This window comes from Patagioenas fasciata, chromosome 14, assembly GCF_037038585.1.
Source record: "Patagioenas fasciata isolate bPatFas1 chromosome 14, bPatFas1.hap1, whole genome shotgun sequence".
NCBI classification, from domain to species: Eukaryota; Metazoa; Chordata; class Aves; order Columbiformes; family Columbidae; genus Patagioenas; species Patagioenas fasciata.
Window position 1 is genome coordinate 18,706,372 of NC_092533.1, and position 25,784 is coordinate 18,732,155.

The 25,784-nt window shown below is 59.4% G+C and overlaps 4 protein-coding genes across 10 annotated transcripts; 3 read left to right on the forward strand and 1 right to left on the reverse strand.

Moving 5' to 3' along the window:
- Window positions 1-1,694: 1,694 nt before the first annotated feature.
- PROB1 (proline rich basic protein 1) lies at window positions 1,695-6,615 on the forward strand. Its single transcript, XM_071814881.1, has one exon. It carries the CDS (start codon window positions 1,789-1,791, stop codon window positions 6,265-6,267), a length of 4,479 nt encoding a protein of 1,492 aa, XP_071670982.1. The 5' UTR covers window positions 1,695-1,788; the 3' UTR covers window positions 6,268-6,615.
- A 1,733-nt stretch (window positions 6,616-8,348) lies between these two features.
- Window positions 8,349-9,668, forward strand: MZB1 (marginal zone B and B1 cell specific protein). Its single transcript, XM_065849280.2, has 4 exons — window positions 8,349-8,541; window positions 8,817-8,923; window positions 8,998-9,102; window positions 9,204-9,668. Exons 1-4 carry the CDS (start codon window positions 8,350-8,352, stop codon window positions 9,379-9,381), a joined length of 582 nt encoding a protein of 193 aa, XP_065705352.1. The 5' UTR covers window position 8,349; the 3' UTR covers window positions 9,382-9,668.
- A 100-nt stretch (window positions 9,669-9,768) lies between these two features.
- SLC23A1 (solute carrier family 23 member 1) lies at window positions 9,769-14,637 on the forward strand. 6 transcript variants are annotated; one of them, XM_071814883.1, is made up of 14 exons: window positions 9,769-9,868; window positions 10,334-10,396; window positions 10,580-10,681; window positions 10,774-10,931; window positions 11,011-11,099; window positions 11,180-11,247; window positions 11,318-11,719; window positions 11,826-11,982; window positions 12,653-12,800; window positions 12,896-13,001; window positions 13,071-13,200; window positions 13,380-13,523; window positions 13,673-13,768; window positions 13,923-14,637. In XM_071814883.1, exons 1-14 carry the CDS (start codon window positions 9,833-9,835, stop codon window positions 14,168-14,170), a joined length of 1,947 nt encoding a protein of 648 aa, XP_071670984.1. In that variant the 5' UTR covers window positions 9,769-9,832; the 3' UTR covers window positions 14,171-14,637. The 6 variants fall into 6 exon arrangements, with proteins under 6 accessions (XP_071670984.1, XP_071670986.1, XP_071670987.1 ...); XM_071814885.1 differs by having other exon boundaries at window positions 11,456-11,719; XM_071814886.1 differs by lacking the exon at window positions 11,826-11,982 and having other exon boundaries at window positions 11,185-11,247.
- A 2,038-nt stretch (window positions 14,638-16,675) lies between these two features.
- PAIP2 (poly(A) binding protein interacting protein 2) lies at window positions 16,676-25,362 on the reverse strand. Of its 2 annotated transcripts, none has more exons than XM_065849287.2 (4): window positions 25,233-25,362; window positions 21,307-21,466; window positions 18,979-19,158; window positions 16,676-17,762 (listed from the first exon to the last, which is right to left on the reverse strand). In XM_065849287.2, the coding sequence occupies exons 2-4, from the start codon at window positions 21,442-21,444 to the stop codon at window positions 17,697-17,699; spliced, it is 384 nt and encodes a 127-aa protein (XP_065705359.1). In that variant the 5' UTR covers window positions 21,445-21,466; window positions 25,233-25,362; the 3' UTR covers window positions 16,676-17,696. The 2 variants fall into 2 exon arrangements, with proteins under 2 accessions (XP_065705359.1, XP_065705360.1); XM_065849288.2 differs by having other exon boundaries at window positions 25,223-25,351.
- Window positions 25,363-25,784: the final 422 nt, after the last annotated feature.

The window sequence follows — 25,784 nt, forward strand, 5'->3', positions numbered from 1 at the left end:
AACCGCCCTCGCAGCCTCCGGTATTGTCACCCGCTTGTGGCAGCTGTTGACACAGTTTCGGTTCTGGCAGGACAGTGTCGGAGAGTAGGGTGCAGCAGCAGCAGAACTGTGCTGAGTGCTGGGAAAGAGGTGAAGGTTTAAAGCAATTAGACAAGTCGCTGCTCTAAATCAGCCTTGTACCCGCTGCTGGGACAGCAGGACCTGCGGGCGGCAGCGCGAGGACCTTTCCCTCTGTGTCCAGGGAGAGCTCAGTGAGCTGATTATTTTACCTTACCCAGAGCGTCACCAAGTGCCGCAGCCCGTGTTCCCCTGGTGCCATCTCTGCCCTGGCTCCTCGCCCAGCCGGTGCCCCCCATGCAGCCGGGGGGCTCAGCAGGACAGCACTGACCCCGGCTGGACTAACATCCCTTTTCCACCAGCGCTGGGACACGGGATGTGACCGTCAGTGCGGGAGGGAGAGTGACACAGCATCTCTCTGGGGTCTGGACAAGCTGGGGGCCAAGGGGGCAGCTCAGACCTGGGGAGCTGCGTTCCCCCCGTTGTGGGTCCATCCGTCCCCCACACTGCAGATCCGGCTGTGCTGGGGACAGAGCCAGCGGTGACTCAGGAGGCGCCGGCCGGGCTGCTGTCCTGGGCTTGGGGACACTCCGGGAGTGCCAGGTTGAGCGCTGGTCCCCTCGCCTGGGGACCAAAGGGTGGCTGCAGCACCCAAGCAGCAGCCGAGGTTTTGGGGTGCTGCGAGCAGCCCAGGCAGCACAGGGAGCTCCTCCATCCCACCAGCTCCTGCAAAGCCAGGCTCGAGGGAGTCAGGGATCTGAAATCCCACACACACCCTCTTGCACAAGACCACTGTGCCCAAGGCAGGTCCCCTCTGCTTCCCATGACCACAAATGCCACCGGCAAGCACAGCCCTGCTCAGCAGAGAAGGGTTAAGCAGCAGCCTGATGATCAGGGAAGCTCTCCTCTCTTCCTTGCCAAGGTTTAAATTTAGTCTCTGTATGAACCCACTTGACTTGGGCATCGGGTTGCTCCGGGGCTGGCAGTGCCAGGGAGCACCTGCTACTGCTGCTTCGCTGCAAAAATCCGCTGGGAGCTGGGCCGAGCTCCGCTGCAGCAGTTGGGTCCGGCAGGCTGCACAGACCCTGCTGCCATGCTGGGTGCCCCGGCTGCTTGCTTTGGGTCCCCCCGAAAGAGGCAAAAGGTAGCCGTCCATCATTCAGCTCTTGTGAGTCCCAGAGGTGCTCGGTGCCCAGTTTGATTTGCAGCCTTGAGTTTTGCTTCCTGGCCACCCGCAATAGGTTCTGGGGGCGGGTGGGTTTGGGGGCAGCCCCTGGGACACGCTGTCCCTGTGGCACAGCTGGGAGAGGAGCCGCGGTGGGGACGGAGCAGCAGCCCAGGGCCCTGCCGTGCCCCCCAGGTCCCCACCCCGCTGTGCCAGGGGACACAGCCCGGGTACCCGCATGGGGCACAGGGACACCCTGGACCTCTCCTGTGGATGTGAGGGGCTGCAACACGGGGTGAGGGGGTGTGGGATAGGGCTGGCAGCCCCCGGCAGACCCCTATAGCCGGGGGCAGCAGTGGCATCTCCGTAACGCACTTGGCATCGCCTCCCCCGGGCTGGCGCTCGCTGGGGCCCATGTGATCGAGGGGCTGCCCCGTCCCGCCGCGTCCAGCCGCCCGCACGGCGACGGAGCCAGAAGGTCGAGCCGGCGTCCCTGACGGAGCGTCCCCGGCACCGAGAAGGGTCCCCTGGCACCGGCCGGCACCCCCCGGGGTCATCCTGCCACAATGCCCCGCGGGAAGAGGGACCCCGTGCTGCTGCCCCACGCTGACACGGATGGCGAGGGGCTCCGCGGCGGTGGGGACGGCCAGCGGTCCGCGTCGGAGGAGGAGGGCCACCTCCCCGGCCTCCCCCGCGACGACCTCGCCAAGAGCATGTCGGGCTCCTCCGTCTCCTCCTACCACTCCGCCCTGTGCTCGGAGGGGACCGAGACCTTCAAGGACTGCCTGGAGTTTCTGGACGAGGAGGGGACGCCCCCCCGGGACGCAGGGCGGCGAGTCGGTTGTGCCGAGGGGGCTGCTCCGGGGCGCTGGGCTCCGGGAGCCCCTGGTGTCCCCCCACCGCCCGGCCCCCTCGCCCGCCCGCGGCCGGCTCAGCTGTCCAGCGCGGCTAAGAATAGCGCGGCGCCGGGGAGCAGGATGGGTGCCCTCGGCGGGGACCGCCAGGCTGCCACCAGCACTGCCGCGGAGCCGGCTCGGCCGCGGAACCCCGGGGGGATGCTCGGCGGGACGCCCAGCGATTCGGACGAGCTGGACGGCGAGGTGCGGGCGCTGACCGCCAGGGCCTTCCGCAGCCTCTCGGGTCTCCCCGGCGCCCACCTCGACATGTGCAGCTCCCACACCTCCTCCAGCCTCTCCAACTCGCTGTCGGAGGACGGCGGGCGGCCGCGGCGGTGGCCGGCGGGCAGCGGTGAGACCCGGGGCGCGGTGACAGCTCTCCATGGCCGAGTGGGCTGGCCCTTCCCCACCGGCGTGGATGGGGAGCTGCTGGGCTTGCTGGGGAAGGAGCAGTTCGAGTGCGTGGATGTGGAGCTGGAGAGCGGGGAGGCCAGGAAGGGCCACGGCAAGAAGAGGACGGTCCCCAAGCGCCAGATCCTGCTGAAGAGGAAGGAGAGGAAGGAGACGGCTTTTGGCCCCTGGGGTGATGGTCCAGCCCCCCAACCCCTGCCCCCCGCCAGGAAGGAGCCCCCCAGCAAGGGCAGGGCCATCGGAGAGGACTTCAGGCTTAACTACAAGCAGTTCATGAAGACGGCCTCCCTGGACAGCGATGCCAGCAAGACCAGGGCGGCCTCGTCCCTGGTGAAAAACGTCCTGGCCAAGAAGATGCAGTATGAGCAGAGGATCAAGATGGAGCAGAAGGGGCTGCGGGGCAGCTCGACCTCCTCGGGTCCGTCCTCCGCCGGCACCGACCTGCTGGGCGACGGCCTGGAGGGCAAGTCCAGCTCGCTGTCCCGCTCCGACTGCAGCTTCTCCGCCGAGGACCTGCGGGGCGGCGGGATGCCGGTGGCCACGGTGGCCGCGGGGGACGCCACCACCCGTCCCACCAAGGGGGTGGTGCTGAGCGAGGCAACGAGGGAGAGCGTCTGCAAGCTGAAGAAGACCTTCAACGAACTCAACGAGAGGATGAAGTACCAGGAGGTGCTGGGGGGTCACCGGCTGCCCGGCGTCGCTGAGGAACCGGCGGCAGAGCGGATCCGTTACCGGCGGGCGCGCGCCTTGTTCGAGCCCCACCCCGATGCGGGGAAGGCGCTGGACATTGCCCCCCGGTTTGAGAGGGCGCCGAGGCCGTGGCCCAGCCTGCGGCAGCGAGCCATCCGCCCCGGCCACCCCCAAACCCTCCCCGTGGAGCCCGACGGCCCCGCCGCGCCTCCCCGCCGCCTCTTCACCTCCCGGGCGCAGGACGTGAGGCTGGTGCCGCAGGGCCAGCGCGAGGAGAAGCCACCGGCCGTGCCCCCCCGGCCGCACAGCCCCGGCACCCCGGCACGGGGGTCCCCGCCGGCCGTGCCCCCCAAGACGGAAGAGAAGGGGAAGGGGCGCGTCCCCCAGCCCCGGGACGTGCGCAAGCTGGTGAAGAGCAGCTACAGCCTCTGCTTCGGGGCCGCCGGCGCATCCCCCGACACAGCAGCGCCGGTGAGCAGCGGGGAGCCGCCGCCCGCCGCCCCGCTCGTCATCCACTGCACCTCGGTCCGCCGGCGGGAGACGGCGCCGCAGCCAGGGGACGGGGACGTGCAGGCGGCCACCGGCCGAGAGGTGGCCCCGGCACACGCCGACGGTCCCGTGCAGCTCGCCGGCAGCCAAGCCGCGCCCCAGCAGGGCTCCCCCGTCCACATCACGAGGGTCCAGGCCACGCGGAGGGATCCGGCCGCCGCGGAGGGCCCCGCCGCATCGCCCCCGCGCCGGGAGCGGAGCGAGCTCCGGCTGCCGCCGCGGGCCGAGGGGGTCCCGCACGTGGAGACCCACCTCCATGTGCTGGTGGGCCGGCGCTCCCCGGCGGCCGCAGACGCCGCCCCGGCGCAGAGCAGCGCGGTGCTGCGCACCGAGAAGACCGTCCTGCTCCCACCGCCCAGCCCCACGGAGGGAAAGGACGCACGTGGCCGCGGTGGCACCGGGGGGCTCTGTGCCACCGAGGGGCCTGGGTCAGCGGTGCAGCGGCACGGCAGCAGTGACGGCGGGGACCCCCGAGCCGTCCCCCCGGCCAGCGGCAACGTGCACCCACGGCCTTGGACAGCGGCGGCGAGCGGCGCGCCGAAGCCACCCACGGGCGAGCAGGTGTCGGCAGGGAGCAGCGGCTCTGCCGGCAGCACCAGCCCCCCCGCCGCCCCATTTCGAGCCGGGGACGGTGATGAAGGTCCCTCCGGGCAGCTGCCGGAGCGCAGGGAAGCCTGGGAGCACCCACCGAAGTGGCCGGCGGACACCGAGCCGTACCTGCCCGCGGAGAACTCCAACTACTTAGCAATTCCTGTGAGAGCCCCCAAATCCTCTCCCATGCCAACGCTGCCCATGGTCCCCAACCCAGCCAGTGCGTCCTTCGGGACCCCCTCAGTCCCCAAGCCAACCAGGATGTCGTTTGGGACCCCTATAATCCCCCACTCAGCCAGCACATCTTTTGGGACCCCCATGGTCCCCAACCAAGTGAGCACATCCTTTGGGACCCCCTCAGTCCCACACCCAGCCAGTGCATCTTTTGGGACCCCCATGGTCCCCAACCGAGCCAGCACATCCTTTGGAACCCCCTCAGTCCCCAACCCAGCCAGTGCATCTTTTGGGACCCCCATGGTCCCCAACCGAGCCAGCACATCCTTTGGAACCCCCTCAGCCCCCAACCCAGCCAGCGCATCCTTTGGGACCCCCACGGTCCCCAACCGAGCCAGCACATCCTTTGGGGCCCCCTCAGTTCCCAAGCCAATGAGCGCATCCTTTGGTGCCCCCACGGTCCCTAACACGACCAACTGCTCCTTAGGCTACCCATCAGCTTCCAGCCTGGCCAGTACATCACTCGGAGCTCCCCTGGTCTCCAACCCCACCAACAAGTCTTTTGGGACCCCCCTAATTCCCTACCCAGCCAGCGCATCCTTTGGGACTCCCTTGGTCCCCAACCTGTGTGGTGCAACCTTTGGGTCCCCTTTGGTCCCTAACTCAGCCAATGTGTCCTTTGGGACCCCCTTGGTTCCTAATCAATCCAGTGCATCCTTTGGGCCACCATTGGTCCCCAATCCATCCAGTGCATCCTTTGGGCCCCCACTGGTCCCCAATCCATCCAGTGCATCCTTTGGGCCCCCACTGGTCCCCAATCCATCCAGTGCATCCTTTGAGACCCCCTCAGTCCCCAATCTGACCAATTCATCACTTGGCTTCCCCTTGCTCCCCAACCCAACCAGCTCATCCTTTGGGTCCCCCTTGGTCACCAACCCAGTCTCCGCATCCCTTGGGCACCCATCGATCTCCAACATGGCCAGCTCATCCTTTGGCTCCTCTTTGGTCCCCAACCCATCCGGCGCCCCACTGGGGACCCTGCCAGGTGGGGAAGCACCCTGGAGCAAACAGGGCCCTGATGCCCTCCTGCCCCGTCCCCCCGAGGGCCTGGTGTCTGCAGAGCGCCCGGTGCCGCTGCCCCCAGCCCAGCCCCAGCCTCGCCCCGAGGACGCCCCCCATCTTCCAAGGGGAACCGACGGCCCCTCACCAAGCAGTAAGAGCACGCAGAGCCCCACCAAGCCCTTCGCCCCCCACCTGCCCATGCACCGGAGGATGCTCGTCGATCCCGACAGCGGGAAATGCTACTACATGGAGCCACCGCGGCAGCCGCAGCTGAAAACACTTTATGACCCTGAGACGGGACAGTACCTGGAGGTGCTCATCCCACCGGTGGCATCGCATGCCGGGCTCTACCAGGCTCCTTTCAATCCCATGGTCATGGCCCCGGGGGTCTACGCTCCACCCTATGTGCCTTACAGCGGCTTCCCGGGGCTCCCGGCACCCCCACTGCCTGCTGCCCCCTCCCCGGTGCACCCCGAGCTGCCGGCTGCCGAAAACCCCAGCTTCTCGGGGACCTTCAGCCCCACTCCCAAGAGTGAGGGGCCACCCACTGCGGGGGGTCCCGACTGCGGGTACCTGGAGGGCCTGTACTACATCCCCACGGGGATGCGGGCCAGCCCCGGCCCCGGCCAGCCCCCCACCAGCCCCGAGAAGGGACCCCGGCTCCCGATGTGACAATTCTCAGTGGGGACAGACCCGCTTGGTGTGTCCTTTCATGAGCAGCCGGGCTTGAACCCCAAAGTCAGCACCACAGACCCCCTGCCCGCGGTGGAGCGGGCAAAGTGCCGAGGGGTAACGGGCACCGGCCAGACCTCACCGGCTCCTCATGGAAATCAGGAGATAAAGGGTATTTTCTGGTGTGAGCATATGGCAGCTCCAGAGGGGCTCGAAGTCGTGGGCCCCGGTCAGCAAAGGGACCCCTTTGCATGGCCCCCCTTTCTCTGTCCTGTGCCAAGGGTGACCTGGGCTGGTTGGCAGAGGGGGACGATGGCCCGGTCATCGCCAGCCCCCCCAGCCACAGCTGTGGCACAGTTTCCCTAAAATAGTAATAAACATGCTGAGAAGAGCATTAAATCCTACAGATCCATTCCATGTTTGTATTGTCTGTAAAGGGGGGTGTGAGGGGCTCCCGCGGCCCTGTCAGGGAGCTGAGGCACTTGGATGACCATGAGCCAGCACTGGGCCCTTGTGGCCAGGAAGCCAATGGTACCTGGGGTGGGTTAGAAGGGGGTGGTCAGTAGGTCAGAGAGGTTCTCCTGACCCTCTACTCTGCCCTGGGGAGACCACACCTGCAATATTGTGTCCAGTTGTGGCCCCTCGGTTCCAGAAGGACAGGGAACTGCTGGAGAGAGTCCAGCGCAGCCACCAAGATGCTGGAGGGAGTGGAGCATCTCCCGTGTGAGGAAAGGCTGAGGGAGCTGGGGCTCTGGAGCTGGAGAAGAGGAGACTGAGGGGGGACTCATTCCTGGGGATCAAGATGGAAAGGGGCAGTGTCAGGAGGATGGAGCCAGGCTCTTCTGGGTGACAACCAGTGACAGGACAAGGGGCAATGGGTGCAAACTGGAACACAGGAGGTTCCACTGAAAGATGAGAAGAAACTTGCTATCCTGGTGAGGGTGTCAGAGCCTGGCCCAGGCTGCCCAGGGAGGTTGTGGAGTCTCCTTCTCTGCAGACATTCAAACCCGCCTGGACACCTTCCTGTGGAACCTCAGCTGGGTGTTCCTGCTCCATGGGGGGATTGCACTGGATGAGCTTTCCAGGGCCCTTCCAACCCCTGACATCCTGGGATTCTGTGTGATCCTGCAGTCTGTCCGTCTGTCTGTCCTGGAGCGCTCAAGGGGTGACTCCCTGGTCCCCAGGGGCAGCAGGGGACTCTGCAGTCAACAGTGATCCCTGAACCCCAGTCCTGAGCCCCAAACCCCTGCCCTGAACACCGGTCCTGGACCCTAAATCTCAGCCTAGATCCCCAACCCTGAACCCTGAACTCCAGCTCTGAAGCCCAAACCCCAGCCCTTGAACCCCAAACTCCAGCCCAGATCCCCAGCCCTGAACCTCAGACCTTAGCCCTGAGCCCCCAGCCCTGAACCCCAAATACCAGCCCTTGAACCCCAAACCTCAGCCCTGAACCTCAAAACACAGCCCTGAATCCCAAACCCCTGCCCTTGAACCCCAAACCCCTGCCCTGAACACCAGTCCTGAACCCTAAATCCCAGCCTAGACCCCAACCCTGACCCCCAAATCCCTGTCCTGAACCCCAAACCCCAGCCCTGAAACTCAAAATCCAGCCCTGAACCTCAAACTTCAGCCTTGAACCCCAGACCCCAACCCTGACCCCCAAATCCCAGTCCTGAACCCCAAACCCCAGCCCTGAACCTCAAACCTCAGCCTTGAAGCCCAGACCCCAACCCTGACCCCAAAATCCCAGTCCTGAACCCCAAACGCCAGCCCTGAACCCCAGACCCCAGCCCTGAACTCCAAATTCCAGCCCTGAGCCCCAAATCTCCACCCTAGGATGGTCCACACCATCCATCCCTCCACCACTTGGGTGGAGGAAGAGGAGTCAGACATTACAGAGCTGAATTACACCAAAAACCTCTCAGAGAGGGGACAGTTGGCTGGGGACACCCCACCCCCCACCGTGATGCTCTGGGGACAGCCGTGGTGGCATCAACCGGATGCAGGTGCATCCCGGCGCATCACCGCCCGCGGGTTTATAGCTGCCCCCCACTGCCCCGGCGCTTTCGGCACCGCGGCAGGATGCGGCTGGCGCTGGCAGCGTGGCTGGCCCTGGGCCTGCTGGTGGGGACGGGGGCCGAGGAGATGTGTGGGGACCCCCCCAGTGCCCCGTCCCACTCCATCCCCGCGCCCCAGCTCAGCCCCGAGGAGCGGCTCTCGCCCCACATGCCCGAAGCTCTGCGCTGTGACGCCTGCCACGCCATCGCCTTCCAGGTGGGGATCGGGGACACGGCACCCCGAAACTGGGAGTGAGAGCCCTCGGGGATGCTCCAGCCTGAGAGGTGCTGCCGGATTCCCTGGGGGAACACAAAAAAGCCCTTTGGGGCCAGTGAACCCCTTACAGCTACTCATGGCCTCACCATGCCGTGCAAGAGCGCTTCGGTGCCGGGGCTGCAAGGAAGGGGGTGCAGATCCTGTGCCCCCTCGGCAGCAGGGTGCTGGGGACACAGACATCCTCAGTGGCCTGTTTCTGCCCTTTTTCACCCCAGATTGAGGAGCAGCTGCGCAGGGCAGAGGGGAAGAGGGGCAGGAAGGCACTGAGTGAGTCCGACTACGTGGAGGTGCTGGAGAGGAGCTGCTCGCAGGGCTGGGAGAGGTGAGCGGGGCCTCCCCAGGGACCGGGGTGTCCCCAGGTACCGGGGTGTTCCCAACCCCTGGCTCTCCCCGCAGTTACGGGGTGCAGGAGCTGGACGGGGAGAAGCGGCTGGCAGGGCCGGGGCTGCCTGGGCAGGAGCCCATGAGCGTGATGGTGACGGGGGGACCCTGGCCGAGCAGGTAAGTTGGGGTGGGGTTGGCAATGGGGGGTGACAGGCACTGTCCCCTCGCCTCTGTGGCAGGGGAACGTGGCACAATGATCCACACGTGGCTCCTCACAGGCTGTCCAAGATGTGCCACGGCTACGTGGGCGAGCGCGGGGAGGCGCAGATCTACGGGGCGCACCGGCGGGGCCCGGCCGCACTGCGGGACCTGCTGTGCCATGGGGACAAGGGAGCCTGTGCCCACGGCAAGGCCGGGGGCCCGGCCCCCCCCAAGGCGCTGCAGAACGAGCTGTAGCCGCAGCGCGGTTAATGCTTAATGCCCCGGCGACCTTCGGAGCTGACTTCGTCCCCAGGGAGAGGCGACGCGTGCGGGAGGCGGACGCGCTGCTGGCATCGCCTGTCACCGCCGGCACGACAGTCCCTCGGTGCCTGGGATGATGCCAATGGCCGCGGGTGCCGCCGGACTCCCGTGGGACAAGAATTACTCTGTAACCCGCCGGCTCTAATGTTTCACCGCACAATGCCCATGGCGGGAGCGCCCCGGCCCCGCGGCGGTGCCAGCCCGAATTAAAGCAGTTAATAGCTGATCTGTCCCCACGGCAGCGCTCCCGGTTTCACAACCCGCAGCCAATGGCCGCCGTCCCGCCCGCCGCCCGCGCCCCGGCCCGGGTGGTGACTAAAGTCCTTCCCACGGCCATAAAACCTCCCGTGCGGTGACATCCCCACCGAGGCCGCATCGCTGGAGGATGGGGACCCGCTCGGGAGACCTGGCTCAGCCCCAGGTGAACGCAGCCTCTGTCCCCATCCCTGTCCCCTCCCTGGCCGCACCCTGGGGCAGTGGGGAGGGAAGGGGTGACAGGGGGACCGACCCCCGATGGGGTCCAGCTTGGGGACACGATGTGCAGCTGAGGCTGGCAAAGGATGGGGTGAGCCTGGGGACTGCGGGGAGGTCCAGGGGCATGGGGACAGGCTGGGACGGGCTGTGCCATCCCTGCTGGCACCTGCAGGGTGCCCCAGTTACCCCAGGGCTGCCGGGAACCCCCTCCACCCCCCTGGGACCAATCATCGCACAGGGACAGTGGGTTTTGGGACCAGACCCCTCTCGGGGGCAGAGCTGGTGCTGGGGAGGTGATGGCCGCGTGTGCTGAGCCGTGGCCCGGTGGCACTTGTGTCCCCGGGACAGAGCCCGTCCCTGTTCCCATGGGACACGTGGGACAACACTGACCTGGCTCCTGCCCTGCTGCCAGAACGGGAACCCAGCCCTTGCCCCGCCATGTCCCCCCGGGAAGGAGCAGCCTGCAGCGGGCAGGGTGAGTACCGGGACACCCCTGCACGGTGTGGACCCCAAACTCACCAGAACAGCACCAGATGGACACCAGCACCCGGGACCCCCATCCCTGAGGGCACAGGGGGTCCCGTGGGACAATTTGTCCCACCTGTAGGGACAGTGTCCTCCCCGTCCCTGGGGCTGAGCTGTGTCCCCCACACACCAGGACCCCGGGGTGGGCAAGGGTCCCCCCCGGCCGGAGATGGACATGCTCTACAGGATTGAGGATGTGCCCCCCTGGTACCTCTGCATCCTGCTCGGCTTCCAGGTATGGCCTGGAAGGGGGTCCCCCCACCAGCAGAGCCCCAGCCCCCCGTCCCCACAGCACCTCAGCCCTGCTGAGCCCCCCGTGCCCCCCAGCACTACCTGACCTGCTTCAGCGGCACCATCGCCGTCCCCTTCCTGCTGGCCGAGAGCCTGTGCGTGGGCAAGGACCAGCTCACCGTCAGCTACCTCATCGGCACCATCTTCACCTGCGTGGGCATCACCACCCTCATCCAGACCACCGTGGGCATCAGGTAGAGCTGTGGCCCCAGTGGGGACCCCCTGCCCATCCCCGGGTCACAGGCACAGGTGTCCCCCTCCCGTCCCCCCCAGGCTGCCCCTGTTCCAGGCGAGTGCATTGGCTTTCCTCGTCCCCGCCAAGTCCATCCTGGCGCTGGAGAAGTGGCAATGCCCCCCTGAAGGTGAGGGCAGGGGGGTTGCTGGGGGTGTCCAGTGGTTCACCCCCCATCCCCGGGACCACCTCACCCCCCTCCATCCCCAGAGCAGATCTACGGCAACTGGACCCTGCCACTCAACACCTCCCATGTGTGGCAGCCCCGCATGCGAGAGGTACCCTCCCCCCCCACCCCTGGGGACCCCGAAATCCTCAGCGGGATGCTGAGCCCCTCTTTCCCTGCAGATCCAGGGGGCTATCGTGGTGTCCAGCCTGGTGGAGGTGGTCATTGGGCTGCTGGGGCTCCCCGGGGCACTGCTCAGCTACATTGGGCCGCTGACCGTCACCCCCACCGTCTCCCTCATCGGACTCTCCGTCTTCCAGGCGGCGGGCGAGCGGGCCGGCTCCCACTGGGGCATTGCTGCGCTGTACGGCACAGGGACAGGGGACGAGGGGACAGGGGTGTTCCCCTGGAGCCAGGAGCACGCCGGGGCCACAAGGGATCTCATTTCTCTCCCCACCCCCAGGACCATCTTACTGATAGTGCTGTTTGCCCAGTACCTGCGGCACATCACCATCCGCCTGCCCGGCTACCGGCGCGGCCACGGCTTCGTCCTGCTCCGCGTCCAGATCTTCAAGCTGTTCCCGGTACGGACCGGCCGAGAGCTGCCGGCTCCTGAGGGGAACCCCAAAAATCCCCCCTTTTTCCATGCGCGGGTTTGCAAGCGGTGGGGGATGCATCTCTGCCCCGCAGATCATCCTGGCCGTCATGGTGGTGTGGCTGCTCTGCTACGTGCTGACACGCACCGGGGTCTTCCCCAGCCAGCCCGACGCGTACGGCTACAAGGCCCGGACAGACGCCCGGGGGGAGATCCTGTCCGTGGCCCCCTGGTTTCGGGTCCCCTACCCCTGTGAGTGCTGGGCAGCCCCACAGCATGCAGATGTCCCCAGAACCCGCGTGTCCTGAGGGGTGTGGGGACCCAGTGCAACACGTGCTGGGCACTGGGGAGGCCAAACTGCGAATCCTGGGTCAATTCTGGGCCCCTCACACCAAGAAAACCCTTGAGGTGCTGGAGCGAGTTGAGAGAAGGGAACGGAGCTGGTGAGGGGCTGGAGCACAAGTGTGATGGGAGCGGTTGAGGGAGCTGGGGGGTTCAGCTGGAGAACAGGAGCTGAGGGGAGACCTTCTGATCTCTGAACTGCCTGAAAGGAGCTTGCAGCCAGGGGGGGTCGGGCTCTGCTCCCCAGGAACAAGCGCCAGGAGCAGAGGAAACGGCCTCAAGTTGCACCAGGGGAGGCTGAGGTTGGATGTGGGGAACAATTTCTTCCCCAAAGGGCTGTGGGGCATTGGAACAGGCTGCCCAGGGCAGTGCTGGAGTCACCATCCCTGGAGGGCTGGACAGACGGAGATGAGGTTCTCAGGACATGGGGCAGTGCCAGGGGTGGGTTATGGTTGGACTCGATGATCCTGAGGGGCTTTTCCAACCAAAATGATTCTATCATCACTGGGACTCGGGAGCACACAGGGGTCCCAAAGTGGTCCAAGTGCCCCCACCCTGACAGCTGCTCTGCCCTGGGCAGGTCAGTGGGGTCTGCCCACGGTGACCTGGGCGGCCGTGCTGGGCATGTTCAGCGCCACGCTGGCGGGCATCATCGAGTCCATCGGGGACTACTACTCCTGCGCTCGGCTGGCAGGAGCCCCTGCTCCCCCTGTGCATGCCATCAACAGGTAGTGTTGGTGGTCCCTGCCACCGTGGTGACACCCTGGGCAGCGGGCAGGGACACCACAGCGGTGAGGACCAGCCCGGTCACGTTGTTCCCCAGGGGCATTTTCACAGAAGGCATCTCCTGCATCATCGCGGGGCTGCTGGGAACCGGCAACGGCTCCACCTCCTCCAGCCCCAACATCGGCGTCCTGGGCATCACCAAGGTACGTGGTGGGGAGTCCCCTCGGGTGGGGGTCCAAGTGCCACCACCCACTGCTGGTGTCTCGGTGCAGGTGGGGAGCAGGAGGGTGATACAATACGGGGCCGGCATCATGCTCATCCTGGGCACCATCGGCAAGTTCACGGCGCTGTTCGCCTCCCTGCCCGACCCCATCCTCGGCGGGATGTTCTGCACCTTGTTCGGTAACACAGCCACAGCCGCCCCCAAACCCGCAGCACTGTCACCATCAGCCCTGGGCCGTATCCCCGCGATTCGGGGCCCCAGGGATGCAGGACGGGTTTGGAGGGGTTGGGTCGGGCTCGAACACTGCTCGCTGCTGCTGGGCAGCCTGGCCACGCTGCAGCCGCCGTCTCCGCTGCAGGCATGATCACGGCCGTCGGCCTCTCCAACCTGCAGTTCGTGGACATGAACTCTTCCCGCAACCTCTTCGTGCTGGGTTTCGCAATGTTTTTCGGGCTGACGCTGCCAAACTACCTGGATTCGCACCCCAAGGCCATTAACACAGGTGCCCACCCGCTATGAAAAGCCCCGATCTTGGGTGTTCAGGGAGAGACAACGGCAGGTCTCATGGGCTCTTGCCCACCCTGGGTAAGCAACGATTAATTAAGCAAATCTGGCTTATCGTAGCCTGGCTCAGTTCCTGTGCTCTCACAGGTGTCCCCCAGCTGGACCAGATACTGACGGTGCTGCTAACGACGGAGATGTTCGTCGGGGGAACCATCGCCTTCATCCTGGACAACACCATCCCGGGTAACTAAAGCACATGGAGCCAGGGGAGGAAGCAGGGGGTGTTGGGGGCAGATTCATTTTAGTTCAGAGCTGCAAAAGGGGATGGCAGGGTGAGGGGGCTGACGCTGGGCACAGCGGGGCTGGGTCTGTGCCAATGCGGTGCCGGCTGCCGCAGGGACGCAGGAGGAGCGAGGGCTGGTGCAATGGAAGGCGGGTGCGCACGCGGACAGCGCGGCCAGAGCCAGCCTGAGGAGCTACGACTTCCCGGTGGGGATGAGCGTGGTGCGGAGGAGCCGCTGGCTGCGGCACGTGCCCATCTGCCCCGTGTTCACCGGGTATAAGGCCCGGGCGAAGGGCAGCGGTGCGGCGGCTGCAGACGCACAGGACACGGCGGACAGGGCCTCAGTGTGCACCAAGGTCTGAGCGAGGGGAGGGATCGCGCCCCGGCGCAGAGAGGCCGAGCCGAGCTCCCGTGGGGCTGTCGGGGTTCGGGAGCACCCACCAAGTCCCAAGGCAAGGCTGCTGGTGCATGGCTCCAACACACGGCTGGGAAGACCCAAAGGTGGCTCTTGGGGATGTCCACGGCTCCCGAGGACATTCACCCCCTGTGCCATTGCTCCACCTCCAGCTGTAGCTGCTGGAGACTTGTTCAGCACTTGCTGAAGCTCGTTAGCCACTTGCTGAAGCTCGTTAGCCACCACCGGAGCCAGCCAGAGCCCTCGGAACCACAAACCCCCCGCTGGGGCTGGGAATTCCCGCATCGTGCCTTGGCTTGGGCAGGGTGACCCTGCGTCCCCAGTGGGCTCTGTGCAGGGCACAGAACCCAGACCGGCACTAGGATGCCTATTTTAAGATCACAAATTTAAACAAAAATTAAAAATTCAAGCCCACTCGCTGTATCAGTGTTTTTGCCGCGTCCTGCACCGCTCCCTTGTCCCTTCTGTGCTGTGAAGGCCAATGGCCTTGCTGACAACGGTCAAGCCCAGTTCTGGGCTTGGGCTTCGCATTAAAACCCGAAGTTGAAGCCAGCACTGCACAGCCCCACCAGTCTGTCCGCACTGGCACAGCCACGGGCTCCCAGGACAAGCGAGACAACCCACGGGTCAAGACAAAGAGAGCTGAGAAAGTAAAGAAGGGAAAAGTAACACCCTAAAACCACCAAGCGATGCAAACGCGGCCACCCGCTGCCTCCCACACGTGCAGCGGTGCCCAGCCAGGCTCTGCCAGGGACGAGCCCCCCTCTTCTGCTGCTGGCCCAGGTTTGTTGCTGGCATGGAATCCCAGAATCCCAGCCTGGTTGGGTTGCAGGACCTCTGTGGATCCCCAGCCCAGCCCTGCTCACGCAGGGTCACAGAGCAGATCACACAGGTGGGTCCAGGCGGGTTTGAATGTCTCAGAGAAGGAGACTCCACACCCGCTCTGGGCAGCCTGGGCCAGGCTCTGGCACCTCCCAGCAAAGACGTTTCTGCTCATGTTCAGATGGAGCCTCCTGTGTTTCAGTCTGTGCCCGTTGCCCCTCACACTGCATGCAACACCCTTTAGGTCACTTGTATTCCCTCTTGGCTTCTTGCCCACCCCCAGCTCACTCACCAGGCCAGAGCGAGACCCACAGCTGTGCCAGAACAGCCAAAGCACCAGCACTGCTGTGTCACCAGCACTGCTGTGTCACCAGCACAAACCCAGCAGGGCCAGGACTGCAAGGGAGATACAATCACAGAAACATTTTGGTTGGAAGAGACCCTCAGGATCATCGAGTCCACCCATAACCCACCCCTGGCACTGCCCAATGTCCTGAGAACCTCATGTCCGTCTGTCCAGCCCTCCAGGGATGGTGACTCCAGCACTGCCCTGGGCAGCCTGTTCCAATGCCCCACAGCCCTTTGGGGAAGAAATTGTTCCCCACATCCAACCTCAACCTCCCCTGGTGCAACTTGAGGCCGTTTCCTCTGCTCCTGGCGCTTGTTCCTGGGGAGCAGAGCCCGACCCCCCTGGCTCCAAGCTCCTTTCAGGCAGTTCAGAGATCAGAAGGTCTCCCCTCAGCTCCTGTTCTCCAGCTGAACCCCCAAGTCCCTCAGCCGCTCCCATCACACTTGTGCTCCAGCCCTTTCCCCACAGACACCACAGGAAGTTCACACCATCAATAAACCCCCATGTTGTGCAGGGATACAGCAGGGAAAAAAACCCAAAAGCTGAGACCCCCACCCATGGCCAGGTCGCGTCACAAGCAGCTGGATCCCAGCCCCAGCGTTTGGTGGCCAAAGGCCTGGGGTTCATCACCCTGGCTGCAGCTGTGCTGGGGCCGTCTGGTGGAGCCCCAACCCCAGCTAAAAATAAGCTGGGGCACAACAGTAAGTTATTTCCCAAACCTCAGTCTCCAGGTGCTCCAGTCTAAACTATTTTCGAGCCAGTGGAAACCCCAGGATGGCCGGATCTCAGGTTAGAAAAGGGAAAGGTGGCGCTCAGGAAGGAACCCAAGATGATTGCAATTAGCATTTTGCAGAGCAGCAGTAAAACGAGTTGGTCCAACTTAATCCCTCGAGGGTTCTTCCACCCGGAGCGAGCCCAACGTGGTCACAACACCCGCGCCAAGGCCTCGTCTCGCTCTTCCTGTTCTGCAGCACTGCGTCACTTCTGAAGCGCTCCCATCTGCTTCACCCAGAGCTTACAAACAACAAAACCAAGATTAATGGCGGGGCCTGACAAAGTTACGAAGCCACCGCTCCATATAGCGTCGTTTGCTGAGAACCAGCGCCACCGAGCCAACCCGGGATTAAATATGCACAAACCAACGCACCAAGCGAGAGGAAAAGAGAAAAGAGCCGAGCCCAAGCTCAGCGGAGCATCCGGGGTGAGGGTGACAAACAGCCCGACGGGCACCGTGCCCACCAGATCGCCACGCGAGACGCGCATTCACGAGACGGCACCGCATCGGTTCTACTATTATTTTATTTTTTTAAATATTTTTGAAAAAATATAATTTTTTTACAATATTTTCAACTTAAACACTATTCACACTGAACACGTATGGCAGCTTAACCTACCCGAATATGAAGTTTAAGAAGCCAAAACTGTTCTAGCTTTATTAAAAGGAAAAAAAAAACAACAAAAAAGTCGTCGTGCTGTAGACTATTGTGTAGTGATGATTGAACAAAGCAAGGGAAAAGCACCACTCAAATCACTAATGCTAGGGTTTTCTTGGTTAAATCCAGCTCTAATAAAGTTGTACGCTAAAAGTTCCGCAGGCAGTGCTATGTACGGAACCGGGTTCTTGGAAGAAAGTGTGATGAAACTCACATCTCCTTTAACGTCATCGGGAAGTGAAGCGTTTCCAACATGATACCGCACGGCAAAGGACGGGGATTCCTTCCTCCCGTCGCTCGGCTGTTAGTTCAGTAGCTGAGATCTACGACTCTGCACAGGTCTGTAAAATCGCTGTTAAAGCTTGTGCTGCTTCAAAGGAGCACGGAAGTTTTTTAAGGGGAAAAATTAACATTAGTAACAATATTTCAAAGGAAAGTTAGCTAATTTGCATAACAATCAGATATCCTCGCTTTCATTTTTAAGTTAAGGCATTATCAGGGTGCAAACTAGCACCAGTTAACACATCGTTAGGTAAAAACAGACCATCCTCAGCAAATCCTATTTGAAAAGACAGAGTCTGCAGAAGGTTTGATGAACGTGGTACTTTAGTCTCAACTTGACTGGTGCTTCTTACCTCACTGCCGCCTCCGCAGAGCCAGGCCCAAGGATGGATCCATTACACTTTTGACAGGTTTTTACTTAATAACAGTCTCAGCACTTTTATTGAGCATGCAAGACTAACAAAACTTTGGCAATGCATAAGTGTAACACAGTGACAAGAAGAGAGAGCTTTTACAATTAAATCTTCTAATACTGGCTTCACAGTGTGGAAATTGTGCTACATCCACCAAGAGAGGGCCCAGTCTACTCAAATATTTAAGTACTTCACCCCAGGAACAAACTCCTTTGCGTTTGGATTCAGATTACTCTTGACCTGAGGGAGGGAAAAACAGAAGGCCAGATGAATCGTTTTTGCCATGGTTCGTTTTCCAGCTGAATACAATTCGAGGTGGAACAGATTAGAGTAACAGTCCGGTACACAACAGGGGTTTTGCATGTCCCAAAGGTCTCCCTAAGCACTAGGAAAGCCCACTCCTCTGTGCTAGTACCTGAATTATCCGTTTTTCCTGGACGTTTCAGTCAGATAAGGGCTCGCGGAATGCGAAACAAGAAACCCACAGGCACGCCTCAAACACAGCAACTTCGCCTCGTGCTGAAAGAGCCGTTTCTGGAGCTGAGCTGTCAAAACGTGCCATGAGGTTTTCAGCTCTTGCTTATTTAAGCAAGAGGAGACTTGTTCCAGGAACTGAGGCCACTCCTTGCAATTTCACGTATATGAGCACTGATTTTTTGAATTTCTATGCCAGGACTACACTGTTCTCCCACTTCACAAACTGCTCCACCGTGTCCTGCAGCGACAGGTGGGCAGCCAGCACCTCCAAAACAAGCTCTTTATCGCCAAGTAATGCAGGATCAGGTTTTCGTGTTCTTAATTTAGCCTAAAACCACTGCCGGTAGCTGTATAAGTTCAGAAAAGTAGGGGTTTGCGTCTAAATTTCACAGCAGCCGTGCGATGCGACAGTGTGGGTTTTGCACTACGTATCAGTAACTTCGTGTTTTGTTAGAGAAAACACTCACTAACTGCCCCTTCCTTTTAGTTAAGCTCTGGATTAAGTGTTATACAGCACGGAAGAGGGGAATAATCACAGTTTAGCCGCTTTCCCCTTAGGATTTCTAGGAAGAGATCTGCCGCAGTTCACAGGATGCAAAGCAGACCTGAGGAGACAGCTCGCACCCACCCAACACTGAAGTGTTGACAGGTGCCGAACTAAACTTCTGTGGTCCTGTCACTTCACAGGGTCAGCGCGCTCCACTCGCTGCCGTTGTTTCGTAACACGCTATGCATACCCAAAACCTCTTGGATTTATGCCACGGGCTAAGAAAGGCACCATGTGGTTCTGAAGAAAACCACGGAATAGGTGACATCGCTCAAGGAAACATCCCTGACCCAACCGTCCCACATTTCCCCTCCACCAGCGCCAGGCGCGGTTTGAGTCTCAGCCCACGTGTGATTTTATCAACAACAGAAAATCAGCCTCGGACAAAGAGACATGTCAAGTTTTAGAAAAAGGATGAGAAACTGAATTTACCACCAGATCCTCCAGTGATGAGCTGTCACTGATAACAAGGTCATTGAACTGGTCCTGGATTTGATCCATCGTTTGTGGGAGATCACGGGCTGGAATAAACCATTCGTGCTCCTCCTCTTCTTCCAGCATCTCCTGGAAACAGCGCTCGATAAACTCTTCTTCCCACAACTCCTCTTCGATCTACACAACGAGATCAACAAACTTCATCAAAAAACTTAACAAGAGCTTGTGTCTTCCTTCCAAATTTGTGTTTTCAAACCTGGCTGACCTTCTTTCTCACTACGCAACAGGACTTGCAGGAGAACAAGCAAGCAGCTTTTGGATTTATTAAGGTAGAGAAGTGCCTTGGCCCAGGAATTTGGGCTGCGCTTAGAAGGGAATGGCAGGAGAACCACCCAGGAGCTCGAGGAGGAAAATCTTGGTTCCAAGGGAAAATCTCAGTTGTACCAACCAGTCTGGACTGAGCTCACTGCAAGTATGAGGAAGGGAAGTGGAGACAACACCCGCGGGCAGGAACACTCCCCGGGAAAAACGTCCTGCAAGGTTCTTGGGAAAAACAACCTGTGCCCGTCACCTGGAACAAGGAGCGTCCCTGTGCTCACCAGCACCATTCTGAGGAGCTCCATGTGATCTCAGCTGTCGTTAAGGATTTGGACCTGCCGTAATGTAAGCAGGACAAATAGAGCGATGCAGAACTGACAGGCATTGCAAAGCTGAAAGGTAAGTTTTGCTCGGTTGTTGGGTAAACAAGCTCTGGAGGATTTTCCACGTACTGCATCACAGCGCTGAAGAGCGGAGAGCGAGGAAATCGAAGCTGGTGTGAATGACTTGTCAGACACGAGGGAGCGGAAAAAGGATTCGGGACAGATTTAAAAGTCCACCGAATGGAAGCTCAAACAAGTTTTCCTATGTATCCTTCGCTCTGAAATCAATTTGGTCCTGAAGTGGAAATTCAGTTCCACACCACAAATACCAAATCAAAACAAGTTAACCCCAGAGCACAGGATTCCTGTAAAATCCAGGTCCTGGGGCCTACCAGCTCACTTGGTGCTCAGGACGCATGGCTTTGGGAACAGGGACTCATCACCACAGGCTGGGATCCACCGCCCAGACCATCCAAACCCTGCACAAACACCCACTTGGTGATTTCCCCAGTAAAATGCTCCAGCAAGGACAGTGGCCAGGCCAGTCCCTGCCAGGAGTGCCGGCCCGTCCCACAGAGCCGCGGGCACGCAGCCACCAGCTTGTACCGCAGCAGGGCTTGCCCCGCTCCCGGCATTTTGGTACGTGGTTGTGTGCACCTCCAGGTGCCTCCAACAGCAGCTCCGCACGTACAAAATAACATTTGATTCCCAAACGTCTTGACGTTAGTACTGCCGGTTTTCCAGCCCGAGTTTAACTCGTGCAGGCTGCCGTGTGGTGGTCACCTGCCTGAACACGACCGTTCTCCCCCCACGCTCCCACCTTCCCTCTGCTCCAAAAACAGCCCAGACCTGAAGAACAGTTTATTCACAGCACAACCCTCAGCTCCTTCCCCAAGAATGACACATCCCAGCCGCTAACCACAGCACAGGCCCCGGGGGTAAAAAACCCACCGAACAGGAAAGGACACTGAGACCATCCTGGCGCATGTAAATGAGAGCTCAGATTTCCTGAGCAACCTGAATTTCGGAGGAGCTTTGCGCCCTGCTGGCAGCACACAGAACGAGCAGCAGCCACAGCCTGTTCCAGCTCAGGGCAGCGCAGCCACACTGAGAAAGCAGCTACTTGAGCACAAAGACCAAGTTTTGATTAAGAAAGAGGCAGTGGGTAAGGGCTGTTCCAGCCTCCACGGGAGAGAAAACTGGGGCCAGACGCAACGTGGAAGACGAAGTTACGGCTCCCAACCCAGGCCAGCTGTGAGACTCCGAAGGATTAGGCAACAAACAGGATTGTCACCCAACAGCTCTGTCGAGCGACGCTGAGGGGACAGGTACACACAGGGACGTGTGCAGCTCAGAACTGGCACATCTGCACGTGTCAAACTCGTAGCCCAGCAAGGCCTGTCCCTTCCAAAGTGCCACATAAAGTCTGTCAATTATGGCTTTTCCTTCCTCTCACACAAGCAGGGAATTAAGGGATGCGTTAGAACAGGCCACACATCCCATATTTTCTAGCAAGGTTACAAAAATGGGTGTTTGTGGACCATTATTCTAGCAAACCTATCTATAAACCCTGTCTGTAAAGGATTCCCAGTATGATACCCAGTTGCTAAGCCGCAGCACCTCTCCCTTCAGCTAGAAAATGGTAAAGCACATCCCGAGGTATTTATGGAGGGAAATCGCTTGCCTGCCGGTTAAATTCCTCTTCATTTTCCATCCACATGTACTCCGCAAACGGATTGTCGTCTTCGTGAGAGTGACCGTTGATGATCACGTCTTCGCTGATGATGCTCGGGCTAGTGTTGCTGCGACTCGGGTCTTTCATGGTTGCGCCTTTGATTTGAAGTCTGCAATTAAAAAATGCAGTCATTAAAGCTGTGCAGGTTTGCTGATCACCCTGCTTTGGCATAAGCCCGGCCCAAGGGAAGGCTGCGCCTAAAGGCTCCAGGAAGGCTCAAAGTGACTGGAGCAGAGCTTTGCTGATCGCAACAAGAACATCAAACGCCGCTTCCATTGTGCGCTGATTCGAGCGACAAATTCATTTCCCAAATTAAACCTCAACGAATGCCGAGTACCAGACCAATGGAAAGTGACAGGAAAAAACCAAACAAAACCACAAACTAACAAAAAACCAGAATGAATTTGTACTTGCCAGGTGGAAAAATATTTAAGGTAACGTTCGAGAAGCAAAATGAAAATTTGTTTTCCAAAACACTTTTAAAGCTCCCAGCCGAGTTTCAACCAACTCCCCTGTGTCTGTGCTGTTTCAGGAGGTGGGTGACACTTGGGGGGAACTTCCAAGGACACTCGTAGGAGAAACTTTGGTGTGACTTTTATCCTACCCAAATACAGCTCTGCAATGTTCTTTGTGATTATATGAACCAACTTCCACGCTGGGAAACCTCACCAGAAGCCCTTACGCAGCGATTCCGAGCTGGCACCGCAGCCCTCACAGCCACCTCATTAGCAACAGCCACTGATTGAGAAGGTAAAGACAACAGCAGAACCACTGACGAACATGGGCTGAGTCACGACTGGAACGCGTTACTGCGCATCCCATATCCAACATCGCACCCGTCCTGAGCTCCAGGAACGTGGGTACAGCTGGGATCGCATTCTGTTCCACTCAAAAACCTACATTTAGGCTGAGTCTTTGCCATAAGAACAGCATCGCAGCTTTTCCCTCAGCCGGTGTGAAGCCAGAACCCTGAGTTCAGAGCCCCAAGCTCAGGGGCTAACTGAAAATCTTACCTGTGCTGTGAAGTAAATGAGACAACGCTGCTGTTTGTCCTATACTGTGCTTGAGCACAAACATCATCACTGGAAAAGCCGAGTATTTTTAAGTACTAATACTGGCAGTGTTGCTTTTTTTTTAATATCATATATAAAGCATGTGAGGCAAAGAGGTTGAAACAAATAAACTTGAATGTTTTTCTAGTGCTAGAAACTTGCAATGAAACAATGCAGCTGCATATTTTTATTTCATTCTCAAATCAACATTTTGGCTCCTTGTCATCAAAAAACTACTTATTTGGAGAAGAGGGTATCAAAATCCAGCCCCCGTTGTTATTAGAGTACAAGGGCTTATCACATTCCTGTTACTTATGGAATTAATACAAGTTTTGGTTCAAAAGTTATTCTTGCTAATACCAGGTCAAGGGCTCATCACATCCAAACGATCAATTAAGAAAAGCACGAAGAAAAAGTAACTTGCCTGGTCTGTGCTATTCAAGGTTTTTAAATCGAAGGCGAACCCAAGCACGGAAGCCACTTTAGCTCCCTAGGAAATACAAATAACGAGAGCCAGACCCGGATATTCTAGTAGGAGAAAACAGGTTCTTTCTGATGTGCTTTCAAAACAAACCTACAAAGGATTACTGGCAGCACTTAACACACAACAGGAAAAGACGTGGCATTTAACACCCCGATTCAGGCTCGAAATCGCTTTCAGCAACTTCAGCTGTTTGCGAGCTAAGAAACAGGAGAGACTAAAAGAAATAAGAGACCTCAGAGTCTAAAAAGGCTTATTTTAAAAACAAACAAAGGTGTTTTCACCCCTTTTTGTGGAGTAAATCTTGATATTAATATTCCACTGGGCTTTTTGCACCAACGAACTGACAGAGGTGAATAACTCAGCACCAGGTACTCAGGTCAAATTCCAGGCAACTTCTGTTTGAAGAAAACTGCATCCAGACAAGTCCATAAAGGGAAAAATAAGAACTAAACCTCCCAATCTGTTTGTCTAAATGGCTAATTTGTGGAATCGTGTTGTAGGACACAAGTTATTTGCTTCAGGAAGAGAAGCTCCGGGTTTCACGTTTGGGCTGAAACAACTTTTTCCATCCCTGCCCAAGGACGACACGGATAATCATGTTCAAGAAAGATCCGAGGCTCAACCTGAGCATCTGGAGTTTATCTGATGAAGCGCTAAGTCTGCTCACATTTTCCCACAGGAAAACACATCAACTAAAAACTTCTCCTGCACAGCCAGGAAACCCCAGGCCAGTCCCTTCCTCACTTGTAATTTGATTTTCTGCAACTTGTTATAAAACCTACTGCACGGGGCACTTTACGTTTCACCGTTTTGAGACACAAACCGGTTGGCTTTCTGTGCTCATTTGCGAGGACGAGATTAATCTCGTTTCGCCGGTATTAGAGCCAGGCTTTTCAGTCATAAGGGATTCTGAGAAGAGCCAAACATCGCTTCGGTCCTGCAAAAAGTCACCAGCTGAGGCGGCTGCTGCGGAAAAACAAGGCACAGGCGACAGGAGACACTACCAACGCGAATAAAAATAATCCACTTGCCATCTGGGAGTAGGTGGAAAGCAAAGGATCTCAAAGCTCCTTAGAGGAGAACAGGAAATATAACACTAGTAGCGCTAAGGAAAATAGAGAGAATTCCACCAGTGATCCAGTCCCAGATTGTTTCAGGATTTTGGAGGGGGGTGATGCAGTAAGAACAGGATAAGTAATGCAGGAAGAACAGTGTAAATACATAGGGAAAGATGTTAAAAAACATGATTTTTCTTTTAGGAATTAAGTCAGTAATTAAAAATTCTGAAACAGGAGTTTCAGTTAACTCAGCATTTTCTATATGAAGCGTGGAGCTCACTACTCCGAAACATCATTAAAGTCCATTAATTTACCCACTTCTCCACATTTTGCTGCAACAAAGAGCCCTAGACCAACCATCATCAAAATTCAAAGCTTTGGGATTGAAGATTTTGCATTTAAACCTCAGTCCCAAAAGAAGATTATCCACCCGCTCCTACTTATCTCCCGAAAGATAAGGTCAAGGGGCCTAATTCCGTGTAGCAAAACCCAGGTCCTCACCCTCGCTAAAACAGAAATACAGGAAAAATAAATTCAGATATTTGCTTTAAGCAACCAAAAGCAGCACGGTGGGATTTTAGGAGCAGCTGAAGTTTAAGTAAAGCTGTTTGAATGCAGCAAGGAGAGCTTCGAACTCCTGTGGCAGGCAGCGTTACTTGATTATTAATTAGTGATTACTCAGGAGCACCGGCAGTTTCTTATCTAATTAGATTAGCAAGTGGTGGCTATCAAGTAAACTGATTACGCTCCGTATAATAAATAGATTTTTTAATCAAATTCAGGGCGCCAATGCTGACAGGAACATTTCAAAGCGTAGCACTGGAGTTTACTTCATTTAGCAGCGTGCCAGCAAAGCTTCAAAAAAAAAAAAAAAAAAAAAAAAAAAGAGTGCGGTGTGGGGAGCAGCGCCGGGGGATCGAACCGCCGACCACACGCGGGGAGCAGCAGTCGCCGGTGGGGCCACCTGGCTGCAGCGGGGCCCGGGCGGAGCGATCCCGCCGCCCCCGCCGCTTTGTTCGCCCACAAGAGCCGCCCCCGCGGCGGGTCCGTCCCGGCAGCCCCCGCGCCGCCCCCCCCCCCGCAGCGCCAGGACCCGGATGGAGCCCCAGACAATAACGCCGGCGCCACGGGCGGCCCCGCCGCGCAGGCCCCGCTCCCCGCGGGGGGAACCGCCCGGCGCCGCCTCAGGGGAGGGGGCGGCTCCTCCTGCTCCCCCCGCGGCGGGAGCGCCGGCCTGGGGCTGCGCGTCCGCCCCCACCCCGCCGCCTCACCTCAGCTCACCTGCGCGCAGAGTGAAGGGCCGCGGGTGCCGGCTCCGCGCTGCTCCGCGTTGCTCCGCCTGCTCGGCCGCTCGCTCCCAGCTCCGCTCCGCGCCCCACTCCCCTCCCAGCGCCGCAGCCCGCCGGACATGAAGTCACTTCCGCTACCTGCGTGACCTCATAGACACCGCCCCCCCTCTCCCCGGAAGCGGCGGCGGCGCGCCCGGCCACAGCACTTGGCGGGGAGGCGCCGCGCGGCATGCCGGGAGTTGTAGTCCCGCCGCCGTCTCGGCCCGCAGGCGGCCCTGCGCCGCGCGGCATGCTGGGAGTTGTAGTCCCGCATGGCGGCCATTTCGCGCGGCGGCGCGGGGCAGGCCGGGAAGCGCAGGGCGGCGGGGCGGGCCGGCCCGGCCGCCATCTTGTGGCGCCAGCTGGGATGGCGGCGCTGCCCGCGGCACCACACGGGACACCAGCCCCGCGGGACACCAGCCCGCCCGGGGCTTCACTGAGGGAAAAGAATATAACACTTTCTAGAAAACACGTCTGTCCACCAAGCGAATGTTTCCGCACTAGA